We start from the raw sequence: 12,500 nt of genomic DNA, 5'->3' as shown, positions 1-12,500 counted from the left end.
GATCTATACTGCATGACGGCGCCGTTGTTATCGTATTTAGTCACGACCATTGATGGCGATTTCATCTTAGGGAATCTGAAAAGGAAGATTTCTTCAAATGAGAGAGAGAGAGAGAGAGAGAGAGAGAGAGAGAGAGAGAGAGAGAGAGAGAGAGAAAGAGAGAGAAAGCTGCAATGATGGTGATAATTTATTGGAATTCATTAGCTTTTTTTAACTGCGAACATTAAAATGGTAATTCTAGCTTATTTATTTAACACGAAAGCCAATCACTATTTGTACATACGCTGATAACGTGTTTTGTTAATTTGATAAGCAAAATAGTGTTTCTTATCTTTAATATTCAAATGTCATTACGGGAATAGTCAACAAATAAAACTAAATGTATCAAAAGACAACATATTATAGATAGGGGATAATTATATCACAATAACAGAGATATTTGATTGAATATCTACCATAATATCAAGAGAGGGATATTTATAGTAAATTCAAGCAAATTGTTATTACTGACCCGAATCTCATTTGAGAATGAAGATTGTCCATTTCTCTCAAAAACTGACAGAAGTGCCGCCCTGTCACCCTCAGCATTTTATCGTAGTGATAATGGCTACAGTATCGAACGAAACATCTGAAAAAATACATGAAATAGAAATTATCCTTTACATACATATGTACACACATTATATTACACACACACACACACATATATATATATATATATATATATATATATATATATATATATGTGTGTGTGTGTGTGCATATATGTATGTATGTCTATATATATATATATATATATATATATATATATATATATATATATATATATATTCTAAGTACAAAAAACCTAAATTCGACAGGTATAAGTATTGGAGGATTGTAATCAACTTTTATCTCTCTTTGTGGCTGAGTTGCTAAGTCAATGGAACCTCAGTTTCTTGGGTCCGGGTTCGATTCCCTGACCAACCAGGATCTATTATGTTTGAACTGATTCACCCATGGGTCTTTGATCCCGAGGTAGAGAGAATACAGATAATAGGCGGTACAAGATATGGCTTAAATGAATATATATGAGAAACACGTTTAAATGTGCAAAATTATCATACCCATACATATACACATATACTTACACACATACACACACACACACACACACACACACACACACACACATATATATATATATATATATATATATATATATATATATATATATACACACACACAATTAAACATGTTTGCATGAATAAAATGTAATAGCAAGTGATAATAATTTATCGTACATTTATTTCAAAGCACCCAAAATCAAAATAGGTAAACATATCTCAACAGGAAAAACAAACTTTACCCACATATCAATACCTTCTACTTCAAACAAACATTCCCCTTACTTCCAAATTCCTCACCTGCCAAAGAAGCGCAAGTAATCGTTGACGTCCCCCTTGCCGAGGACGTTCGAGCAGGAATTCGCCATCTGGACGAAGAGCGAATCCGAGTAGATTTGGTGCGTGTTGAAATCGGATGTCTTGCATCCGGCGTCCTCTCGGATCTTCTCCCATACAATTTCTCCGTACTCCAGCTGATGGGAAATTGGATGTTTCTTATTTGTATTATCTATTAATATTTATTAATATCTATTAGCTTATTTCCGTAATAGGTGATTTGCATCATACGCGGCTGGTATGTATAATTGGACACAGGAATTCATAGTACACCTCGCTCTGAAGTACAGTCACTCATATAAGTTGGTGGATGTCCGGGTGTTTGATAGAGATTTCCATTTCACCCATTTCTGGACGGCAGGTGTCTGGGAGGGCGAAATCGGTCAAATATTCAGCTACAGAATATTTGACCGGTTTCGCACTCCCAGACACCTGTCGTCCAGAAAGGGGTGAAATGGAAATATCTCTCAAACACCCGGACATCCATTAACTTATACGAGTGACTGTACACCCTGGGACACCTCAACTTCTCGTGGGGTTCCTGTGCGTTGCCCAGCCCACCACCGCTGCCATATCTCCCTACACTCGCTGATTAGTTACTCGCTGCGCAGTAAGGGTGACAGGGTTCACTTCCTCAGAGGGAGGTTTGCCAGGAATTTCTAGGTCCAACTGTACAGTATACTTCTTGATCCTCCGGAATATGGCGAAAATCTGGTGATGTTTTGGGCAGTGTTATATGTCAAGCCGCCGTCTTTTTGTCAAAACTTACATCCTTTAACTAATATCATCATGAAAATAAATTCTCAAAGGTGCATGATTATGTAGTACTTCAGTAATAGACATGTTACGTAAATTTTAAGCGAAATTACACACACACACACACACACACACACACACACACACACACACACACACATATATATATATATACATATATATATATATACACCTGCAGAAGAAAATTAAAAATCAAGATTTTAGTGTCAAAGAAAATACTCGTTTGAAACTGCCTTTTAATCAAACCGTTATCATTTTGGAGTAATAATCACCAGGTTAAGTCTTCTATAACTTTTTTCAGATTTGAAAAAAAAAAAAACAAGCTAATAACAGCTTTATGGCACATAATCTCAATTATAAAATGAATGAAATTTTTTTACTAATTTGAATAATCAAGGTTTGATAGGACAGTGGGGGAAGCAAAGGAAATACTGTAGTGGAAACGTCATGTTGTTTTAGAATTATACAAATGTAATATAATCGCTTGTGAATTGGTGAACATCTTACAGCTTTGAATTTTACTGAAAAATTATTACATGACTTTAATTCAAGATCATTGGGGGTATCAAATGCCTTTCTTATGTACTCCTATCAGATCAAATCACAAGAATTATTACGTACCACACTTAATCTTTACCATCATTAACGAGTATCATTCACTGTTGAAAAATTGCCGTATAAAACCAGTAAAATTCCTGGAATAAATGTTGCCAGGAAATTGCAGTTTTAAACAAGGATATATTGACTTTAAGAGGTGATATTACGGTCACCAACCCGCCTGTATTTACTGAAATGCGACTGAACACAGTATATTTCTATGGAGAATTTCCGATTAAAATTATTTTCTATTTTTTATTTTTTTAGGTGTTGCATAATTATTCATTTGGTCCTTTCCAATCCTACTTTAAGTCTCCATTTCAACTGAGATTAATTCCTGTTCCTCCAACCTTTAAGACAAGTCATTAGTTTCAGAAAAAGTTCGGGAGTTTGAGAGCTACTTGGTGTTGCATACATTTTCATCCCTTTCCTTCCCTCGCTTTCCATTAAAAATTTATTGTCTCAAAGGTGGAATGCATGGAGCTGAGAATTGTTTCATGGATTTCCATATATAATAGAATAATAATAAAACTAATAATGATATCAAGATGAGAATGTTGAGATGGATGTGTGGGGTGACAAGAAGAGATAAGATACGGAATGAGGTAATTAGGGGTACCACAGGAGTTAGAAAAGTATCAGATAAGATCCAAGAAAGTAGACTGAGGTGGTATGGTCATGTCATGAGAAGTGATGAACATTATATTGGGAGGAGAGGGATGGAAATGGAGGTAAAGGGAGCGAGAAGGAGAGGCAGACCAAAGCGAAGGTGGGTGGACTGTACCAAGGATGACCTTCGATCAAAGGAACTAACCGGTGATGAGGTGTGGGACAGAGGTAGATGGAGAAAGCTGACCAGAAACATCGACCCCAATAGAAGTGGGAAAAGATGTAGACAAAGAAGAAGAAGAAGAAGAAGAAGGATATCAAAATGCGGTTAATTTCAGTAGCTACTTTGATATAAGAAAGATTTTCTAATCACTTAGTTATATCTCAAATAGCACTCACAAAACATTCATTTACTTTGGTTGCATTTTCCTGACTCCTCTCTCTATTTCCATTTTGATAAAGGGAACATCAAAAACAAATATACAAACTGTTGAATCTCGAACACTCAATGAATACGTCACAATTGCATGTAACAAATATCTATTTGATAATTATTTTCGATAAGAAATATACATCTTTGATCTAAGTTGATGAGTTATGGTTATGATATACTAAATGACGAACACTATTTAGGTTCATGATGTATTTCTTGAAACTGATTGGAAATATGTTCTACGTGCACTAAACGTTCCCAAAAGGCATTGATAAGCAAGGGGGTCTATCCGGTATTAGTTTCAGTATAGTATATATTTCATATTTCATCTTCCAAATTCCGATCAATTCCCCCCAAAAGCCATCTAAATTTAATCTAATAAATATCAGGTTTTTCTCATGTATTTGTAAATGACGTTTCTATTGTTTCCTTATATATATATTTGTGGATTAGCATACCTTTTATTTCATGTTTATCTTATTTCATACTGTAATTGACGACTTCCCTGGAAAAACTATATGAGGAGAAAACACGATGCTTTTCACCAGGCGCATTGAATAAGTAATCTTGTTTATACTGAACTTTGCTAGCGCAAAAAAAAAAAAAAAAAAAAAAAAAAAAAAAAAAAAAAAAAAACTGACATGGGTGGGGGCTATTATATTTACTTTTTATTCTTTCTTTTAAGATCAGATGATTAATCTAAATTGAAAAAAAAAATTAGAGATAAACAATTACTGCATGTAATGTGTGTCGTACTTATGATTTACCATTTACTGTTTCTTGTCGCACCTAATGAAAAAATTGTTTTCTATAAACGAGCTAGATGGCAGCAGTTACTAAAACATCAGGAAAGGTTTGAGAATAACCATCCATTTTTCTTCAGAGTTAATATTCCTCGTTTCGAAAAATATTAAAGATTCTTCCAATTTTTCTCGACATTCTTATGAGGCCATAAATAAACCGCCTTTTCCATTACTGCATAGTATTTTATTTCGTATTGTCAAAAGTATTTCAACGAAATATGAGTCCTCCGTTGCACATTAGTCAAAGATATGAATCTGATATCCTTTAATGCTTATGCAGTTTGATATAGGGAAATGCATAATTTGCAAATTCAAATATATACATACATACACACAAACACAAACACAAACACATAATATATATATATATATATATATATATTATACACATTATACACAGACATATATATATATACACACATATATATATACATATATACATAAACATATATTGAGATACACACACATGCACACACACACATATATATATATATATATATATATATATAGAGAGAGAGAGAGAGAGAGAGAGAGAGAGAGAGAGAGATAACATGACATACAAACATATACGGGGAATTTTCCTCACAAGATATTGACACCAACGGTGACCAAAAATAGATATTGTGATACATACCAGTATATTCATTATAAACGAAATAACACCTTTCCTTACAAATAACTGTTTATTGGGTGCTTAAAATCATTATTTGTTTGGATTTATTTAAAGATGTTCAATTAATTTTAGTAATTTAAAAAAAAAATAAAGTCTAGGATTCTAACCCTTCTTTAATTTTTTGACTCTTCGGAAATAAAATCAAGGATAGAGAAATCTTTTCAGCTCTAAAGTTACATTTCCAACTCATCACCCATTGGCTTTCAATTTGCGTTTTTCCCCACAATATGGGGTCGTTCTACGTGCCCCGGATAAAAGAGGAGTGTTGAACTGAAGTTGATATCCATAGCAGAAGTTTTTTTAGAGGTTTGATCCAGATGACGATGGGTCGCCATATGACCGAGGAGACAATTAAGTGTTTGTGTAAGGATTTTCCCTTTCACGTTTTTTCACTTTATGGCAACTGCAGCAGTTTTAATGGCCAGACTTTCCGAAGCCTTTATCTTTTGGAGTTTCCTTCTTGTCAACTATCATTTCCTTTAACGAGAACCTTTATCTCTTGATTTTTTCTTTCCTCGTAAATCCAACCAAAAATACTTCATCATTATCTACAAGAAAATTTTCTCTAGGTTTTTCCGTTATTTACCATTAAGATCACCAGTAAAAATTTCACTAACAATGTACCTCAGTTGGCTTCATTAGGAGAGAGAGAGAGAGAGAGAGAGAGAGAGAGAGAGAGAGAGAGAGAGAGAGAGAGAGAGAGAGAAAGAGAGAGATGGTACCCAAGCAGCTATAAAATTGAACATAAAAGTATTTTAAAGATATTTGGGGGTATATAGGTGATTGTTAAATAAATTATAAAGCCACCATCTTACTAATACTCATACACACATTCTTGCACATAAGAAAATCATCCTGAGGCTATAGTTCTTCAAAACCCTAACTATTATTGCAATCTAACTGATCATCAATAACAGAAAGAATATATCCCCTTCTCGCCAAAAATGGCACATAAAAGGAGGTATTCGCTCGACTGAATTAATTCTCCTAATGGAATCTTCTTCAAATAACTTGGATGGGGAAATTCATGAGAAGGTTTCCACACGATTTCCAATAAATCCTTTTATTCCGTTACTTTCGTTTGAAATTTTATGAGAATGTGTTCGCGTGTGTAAACAGTCTAGTTGATCAAAAGATATTATCACATGTTTTGAAACCGTTGGTGTCCATAAGAGAGAGAGAGAGAGAGAGAGAGAGAGAGAGAGAGAGAGAGAGAAGCATCGTAATTTCATGAGAAAATAAAATATGAAAACTTAGTTCGAACATAAACATTTTTTACGATAAATCCTTGTCAAGTTATCAACTTTATGAAGACATAAGCACATTGATTTACTATATCCCAATGTAAAAAAAAAAAAAATATTTCCATGAAGCGTTAACTAATTTGCATGAACTATCTTAGGAACGAGTCACTCTCAGAATTTTACATTAGCTGCATTTTTTAAAATAAATGTAGAAACGTTCTCTATTTTACCTATTCTGACTTCATATAAAATCAATTAGAATGGAGGATTTTTTTTTCTAATCCTTAATGTTTATCACTAGAATATGAAATATACGTTGGTCGCACTGTTGTAATATAAGAAACCAGAATTTTCTTGCTTTTATCATACTCCCAATAAGTGTAATAATAAATCGGAATTTTTCCTATGTAATATTTGGTTAAATTTATGAAATCAGGGCAGTTGCAAGATGACAAAACAGTGGAGAAGTTGGACAGCAAAGCATGGTGGAATAAAGTAAACCTGATGGAGGTATAATAGGGCACTGGGAAAGTGGGTGCATTTAATGACATAAGAGTAATCATGTCAACTTTTCAAGGATGGATAACTGTCCTGTAAGAGGATTATCTCTGCAGCACTGATATATGTATGTATGTGTATATATATATATATATATATATATATATATATATATATATATATATGTATATATATATGTATATATAATATACAAACACACACATATATATATATATATATATATATATATATATATATATATATATATATACAAACACAATTAAAAGATATAGAAATTTCGAGATTGCAAAAGCTATAGCTGATGGATGTATCCTAAAACTTAAAAATCAGTACAAAATATGAAACTAAAGAATGAAAAACGGAATTAATTCTAAAATTGAATAATTTAATGAACAGGGAAACAATCGAACACTGAAACAAAAATAGTCTAACACAAAAAAATCACCATATTCCCCACCCATCCGATCTCTCTCTCTCTCTCTCTCTCTCTCTCTCTCTCTCTCTCTCTCTCTCTCTCTCTCTCTCTCTGAGTTTTTTAAACACGATAGTTTTCTGCCTTTAAAAACAGGATTAATTCATTGTAGTTCATCAGTTTATAAAAGGAAAGAATATTTTGTCATTAATTCTTCATTTGATGACGTTAGTCTTGTGTTATACTTTCTGATAATTCTCCAGCAAAACCGCTCCTCTAACTCTATTTTTTTTTAATAAGACAGTTTTTCTCCTTTAAAAACAAGATTAATTAATTCCACTCCTTTTTATAAAAGGAAAGAATACTTTGTCATTTATATTTCATTTGATGACTTTTGTCTTGCGTTATACTTTCTAAAAATTCTTCCAATAACAAAACCCCTTTGACAACCTCAGCCTCAATTAGAATAGCTTCCCTTACACTTCTACAATTTCCAAATCTATTAAGTATTGCGTTATTTTTCTTCATTTCGATTTAATGAAGCAGCGAAAAACGATCCTGAAAATGCTCCTGATAGTACCATAAAATACCCACTTTTTCCAGCCTCCCTTTTATTAAAAAATATTCTACTAAGGTTTCCTCTTATTAAAAATGGAAGGAACGTTTGCATATCCCTATATATATATATATATATATATATATATATATATATATATATATATATATATATATACATATATATATACACATATATATAAACATATATACACACACACACACACACACACATATATATATATATATATATATATATATATATATATATATATATATATATATATATATATATATACAGTATATATTATAAAAACAATAAATCAATCTGATTTACAACGAAAATTATGAAAACTTTTAATTAATTCATAGAATTCGTGCAAACCATCAAATATTCGATTATTATTTTTTTTTAGCTAGAATATCATTCTGTCTCTGAACACGTTCATACTTTCTTCTAATATTTAATGAGAGGCTGATTAACAGGATCATCTGGTGTCACAACACCAATAGGTCATCAAAGTAATTCGTTGGTGCTTATATAGCATTTTCTCATTTCCTTAAATGTTCTTTAAGATTCATAAAAAAAAACTACAGAAAAATCAGCTTCCTATTGGGCCTCTCTTATCTTAGCCTATAATCTATTGTCAATTGAAATGGTAAAACTTTAGTTCCAAGATATCCGAGCGCAATCTCTTTATCTTATCCTTCAATCTATTGTCAAGTGATCCCTCTGCTGTTGCCCTTAAAACTTTCATTGACTTTTGAAAAGCAACAAAGCTTTCCCATTTAAACTTTACCAACGCAGTCTTACCAGATGTTTATAAATAAAACTATCACAGAGAAATGTAGGTGGGCTAACCATTCGATATAAAAAAAAATATATATCCTATTAATTAAACACTATGAAGACTCTGTTTCAAGCAGATCTAAAATTAGCCTCACTGACCAATATTATTATTATTTTTTTTTTTTATGATCAGCTGTTGCTAACGTGTATTTGGTTGCCAAGGGCGCCCCCAAAATAATCTTATGCAAGTGCCTTGCAACCTTACAAAGAACATGTTTTAGTTTACCTTTGATGAAAAGCTTGTTTGTTTACTACTCAGGAAAAAAAAATTTCAGTTCATATCTAAGTAAACATTTGTGTATGTACGCCTTTGTTTATGAGCATGTGTAAATACACGTTACCACTTAATATATATGATAAAGTCAACATACGTACTGTACAAATACGTCAAGTAGTTAAGTTTTAATGATATACATGGCAAAGAAACATAAAAGTATTTAGGCTATGTTTGCCTTTAAATTTACACGCATGCTTTTATAAAACACAAATTCGAAGCATGTAATCCAAAGACTAAAAGTATGAAGGTAAAAAATGTGAAATTTTACTTATTCTTTGTTTTAAATTATGAAAAAAATATACGAGACTCTTAGAGAGAGAGAGAGAGAGAGAGAGAGAGAGAGAGAGAGAGAGAGAGATGAAAAATGTGATTGCCAAATAAAATTGAAGTGATACGGGAGGAAAAGATTGGCCTTTTGAAATTCAAAAAAAAAAAATAAAAATAAAATCTCAATTTATTTTTACAGTATCAAAGTACAAAGCAAAGAGAAGTTTCAAAGAGGAAATTGACTCAATAACATTTTTACTGCTCTTACATTCACAGCAGTTTACTTCGTAATTCTTTGACTCAGTTGAAGGAAGTTACATATTCATTCTTCGAACTTCATTCATTTTAAGGAAGTTAGCCAATTTTAGTAATATCGGAAACAGCTGCACAAACAATAACTTAGTTACATGAGAGAGAGAGAGAGAGAGAGAGAGAGAGAGAGAGAGAGAGAGAGAGAGAAAGCTTTTCATACTTGTCATAATCAGTTTCAACTAGCATTGCTGTTCATTAGTTCATTATGCATGTTGCATAATATTTTTCATAACTCTGACCGTCCTTTACATTCAGATCTCCCTGGACAATTCTATCCTGTTCGTAATACTAAGCAGACAGTTAATTCTAATAGCCAGGCCTTCTCCATCATGAGGCTCAATACTACACAGTATTCTAGAAGTTTTATTCCAGCTGTTACCAAGTTGTGGAATGATCTTCCTAATCGGGTAGTTGAATCAGTAGAACTTCAAAAGTTCAAAGTTGGAGCAAATGTTTTTATGTTGACCAGGCTGACATGAGTCTTTTTTATAGTTTATATATGACATATGTTTTTGACGTTGCTAATAGTTTATATATGACATATCTATTTTGAGGTTGTTACTGTGTTTAGAATGATTTATTGTTAATTTGTTCTCATCATTTATTCATTTCCTTATTTCCTTTCCTCACTGGGCTATTTTTCCCAATTGGAGCCCTTGGGCTTATAGCATCTTGCTTTTCCAACTAGGGTTGTAGCTTGGCTAGTAATAATAATAATAATAATAATAATAATAATAATAATAATAATTAAATATATCAATACAATAATTTCAATAGAGGTAATCATAAGTATTGGTACTATGAAAATACTGGGCTCCAAACGATGGACTTTCAATTGAATAAGGTAATATAACCCGACTACAGTCGATCTAAATGTCTTAATAAAATCACAAGAAAATTAATGAATCAGCTTATCATTCTAATGTAATCCTAGGTTTTCCAAGAAGCCTCAGTTCTAAGCCGTCTCTAATTACATTCATATCCTTAGTGACGCAAATGTAATCGGTCAGACGTTCATAAAATAAAACTAATTACGAGTTACAACTCCGTTTCAAGCACTTTTCTTTCCCCAAAAGTTAACATCATAATTACTGACTTCCCCAAAACGACCGTGAGTCTGACCGGCCGGAAGCCAAAAGACCCCTCTATCCGAGACCGAAGATAAATAAGTCTATGTACACAGCTGGTCTCCGACAGACAGTTAGATGTTCGCGATACAGACTTGATAAAGAGAAATGGTGGTTAACATCCGAGCGAGGTCAAGGAGTTTTGTTTCCCTCAACATTGAGTTGCTCTTGGCTTATCTGAAGCTGTTTTTCATTGTAATCCTAATACACGCAAACACACACACTAACACTTACACATATTTGCACACACACATATTTTATATATATTATATATATATATATATATATATGTGTGTATATATATATATATATATATATAATATATATATATATATGTGTGTGTATGTATGTGTATATATATTTATATATATATATATATATATATATATTTATATCAATTACAAATGTTATATACGGCACATTCACTAATGATCTCAGTATTCATCGATCTATCAATCATTATTATTTGAAGGCTAGGATGTTTTCATAATTAGTGGTCCTCAGCAGTCAAAATCATGTAAACATTAATGTAAAAAAATAGTAAATGAAATAAACATACATACAATTCTGATAAGTGAAATTATGTCACGTTTAACGTCATGAATATCATCATTCCCTTTATTGAGTATTCTAGTTCTCCAAGTTAGGTTATTAAAAGGGAAAGAAAACATTTTAATTTCTGGTAAAAAAAATAAACTTGTAAAACTTGTTATTGGTTTTGTCTGGCATTTCTTAACTTTTGTGGCCATGCATGATTACTACTCAGTCAAGATCTCTCTCTCTCTCTCTCTCTCTCTCTCTCTCTCTCTCTCTCTCTGCGTTTTTTAAACACGATAGTTTTCTGCCTTTAAAAAACAGGATTAATTCATTGTAGTTCATCACTTTATAAAAGGATAGAATATTTTGTCATTAATTTTTCATTTGATGACGTCAGTCTTGTGTTATACTTTCTAATAATTCTCCAGCAAACCAGCTCCTTTAACTCTATTTTTTTAAGTAAGACAATTTTTCTCCTTTAAAAACAAGATTAATTCATTCCACTCCTTTTTATAAAAGGAAAGAATACTTTGTCATTTATATTTCATTTGATGACTTTAGTCTTGCGTTATACTTTCTAAAAATTCTTCCAATAACAAAACCCCTTTGACAACCTCAGTCTCAATTAGAATAGCTTCCCTTATACTTCTACAATTTCCAAATTTATTAAGAATTGCGTTATTTTCCTTCATTTCGATTTAATGAAGCAACGAAAAACGATCCTGAAAGTGCTCCTGATAGTACCATAAAATACCCACTTTTCCCAGCCTCCCTTTTATTAAAAAATATTCTACTAAGGTTTCCTCTTATTAAAAATGGAAGGAACGTTTGCATGTCCCTATATATATATATATATATATATATATTCTATGAATTAATTAAAAGTTTCCATAATTTTCGTCGTAAATCAGATTGATTTATTGTTTTTATAATATATATATGTATATATATATATAAATATATAAATATATATATATATATATATATATATACATATATACATATATATATACACATACATACATACATATATATATATATATATATATATATTATAAAAACAATA

At 31.7% G+C, this 12,500-nt stretch overlaps 1 protein-coding gene across 2 annotated transcripts in view; it reads right to left on the bottom strand.

The window, feature by feature from the left end:
• The window catches only part of LOC137634087 (soluble guanylate cyclase 89Da-like), a 164,357-nt gene that overhangs the window by 29,818 nt on the left and 122,039 nt on the right, over positions 1 to 12,500 (bottom strand). For both annotated transcript variants that reach the window (XM_068366302.1, XM_068366304.1), the window contains exons 3-5: positions 1,407 to 1,579; positions 512 to 628; positions 1 to 75 (exon numbers count right to left, since the gene is read on the bottom strand). The exon at positions 1 to 75 is cut by the window's left edge and continues 32 nt beyond it. In XM_068366302.1, coding sequence (XP_068222403.1) covers positions 1 to 75; positions 512 to 628; positions 1,407 to 1,579 — 365 coding nt within the window. The remainder of the gene's footprint in view (positions 76 to 511; positions 629 to 1,406; positions 1,580 to 12,500) is intronic.

Source organism: Palaemon carinicauda, chromosome 44 (genome assembly GCF_036898095.1).
Source record: "Palaemon carinicauda isolate YSFRI2023 chromosome 44, ASM3689809v2, whole genome shotgun sequence".
In the NCBI taxonomy this organism is placed as follows: Eukaryota; Metazoa; Arthropoda; class Malacostraca; order Decapoda; family Palaemonidae; genus Palaemon; species Palaemon carinicauda.
The sequence above is the reverse complement of the archived record's forward strand: the minus strand, read 5'-3'. Positions and strand labels throughout refer to the sequence as shown.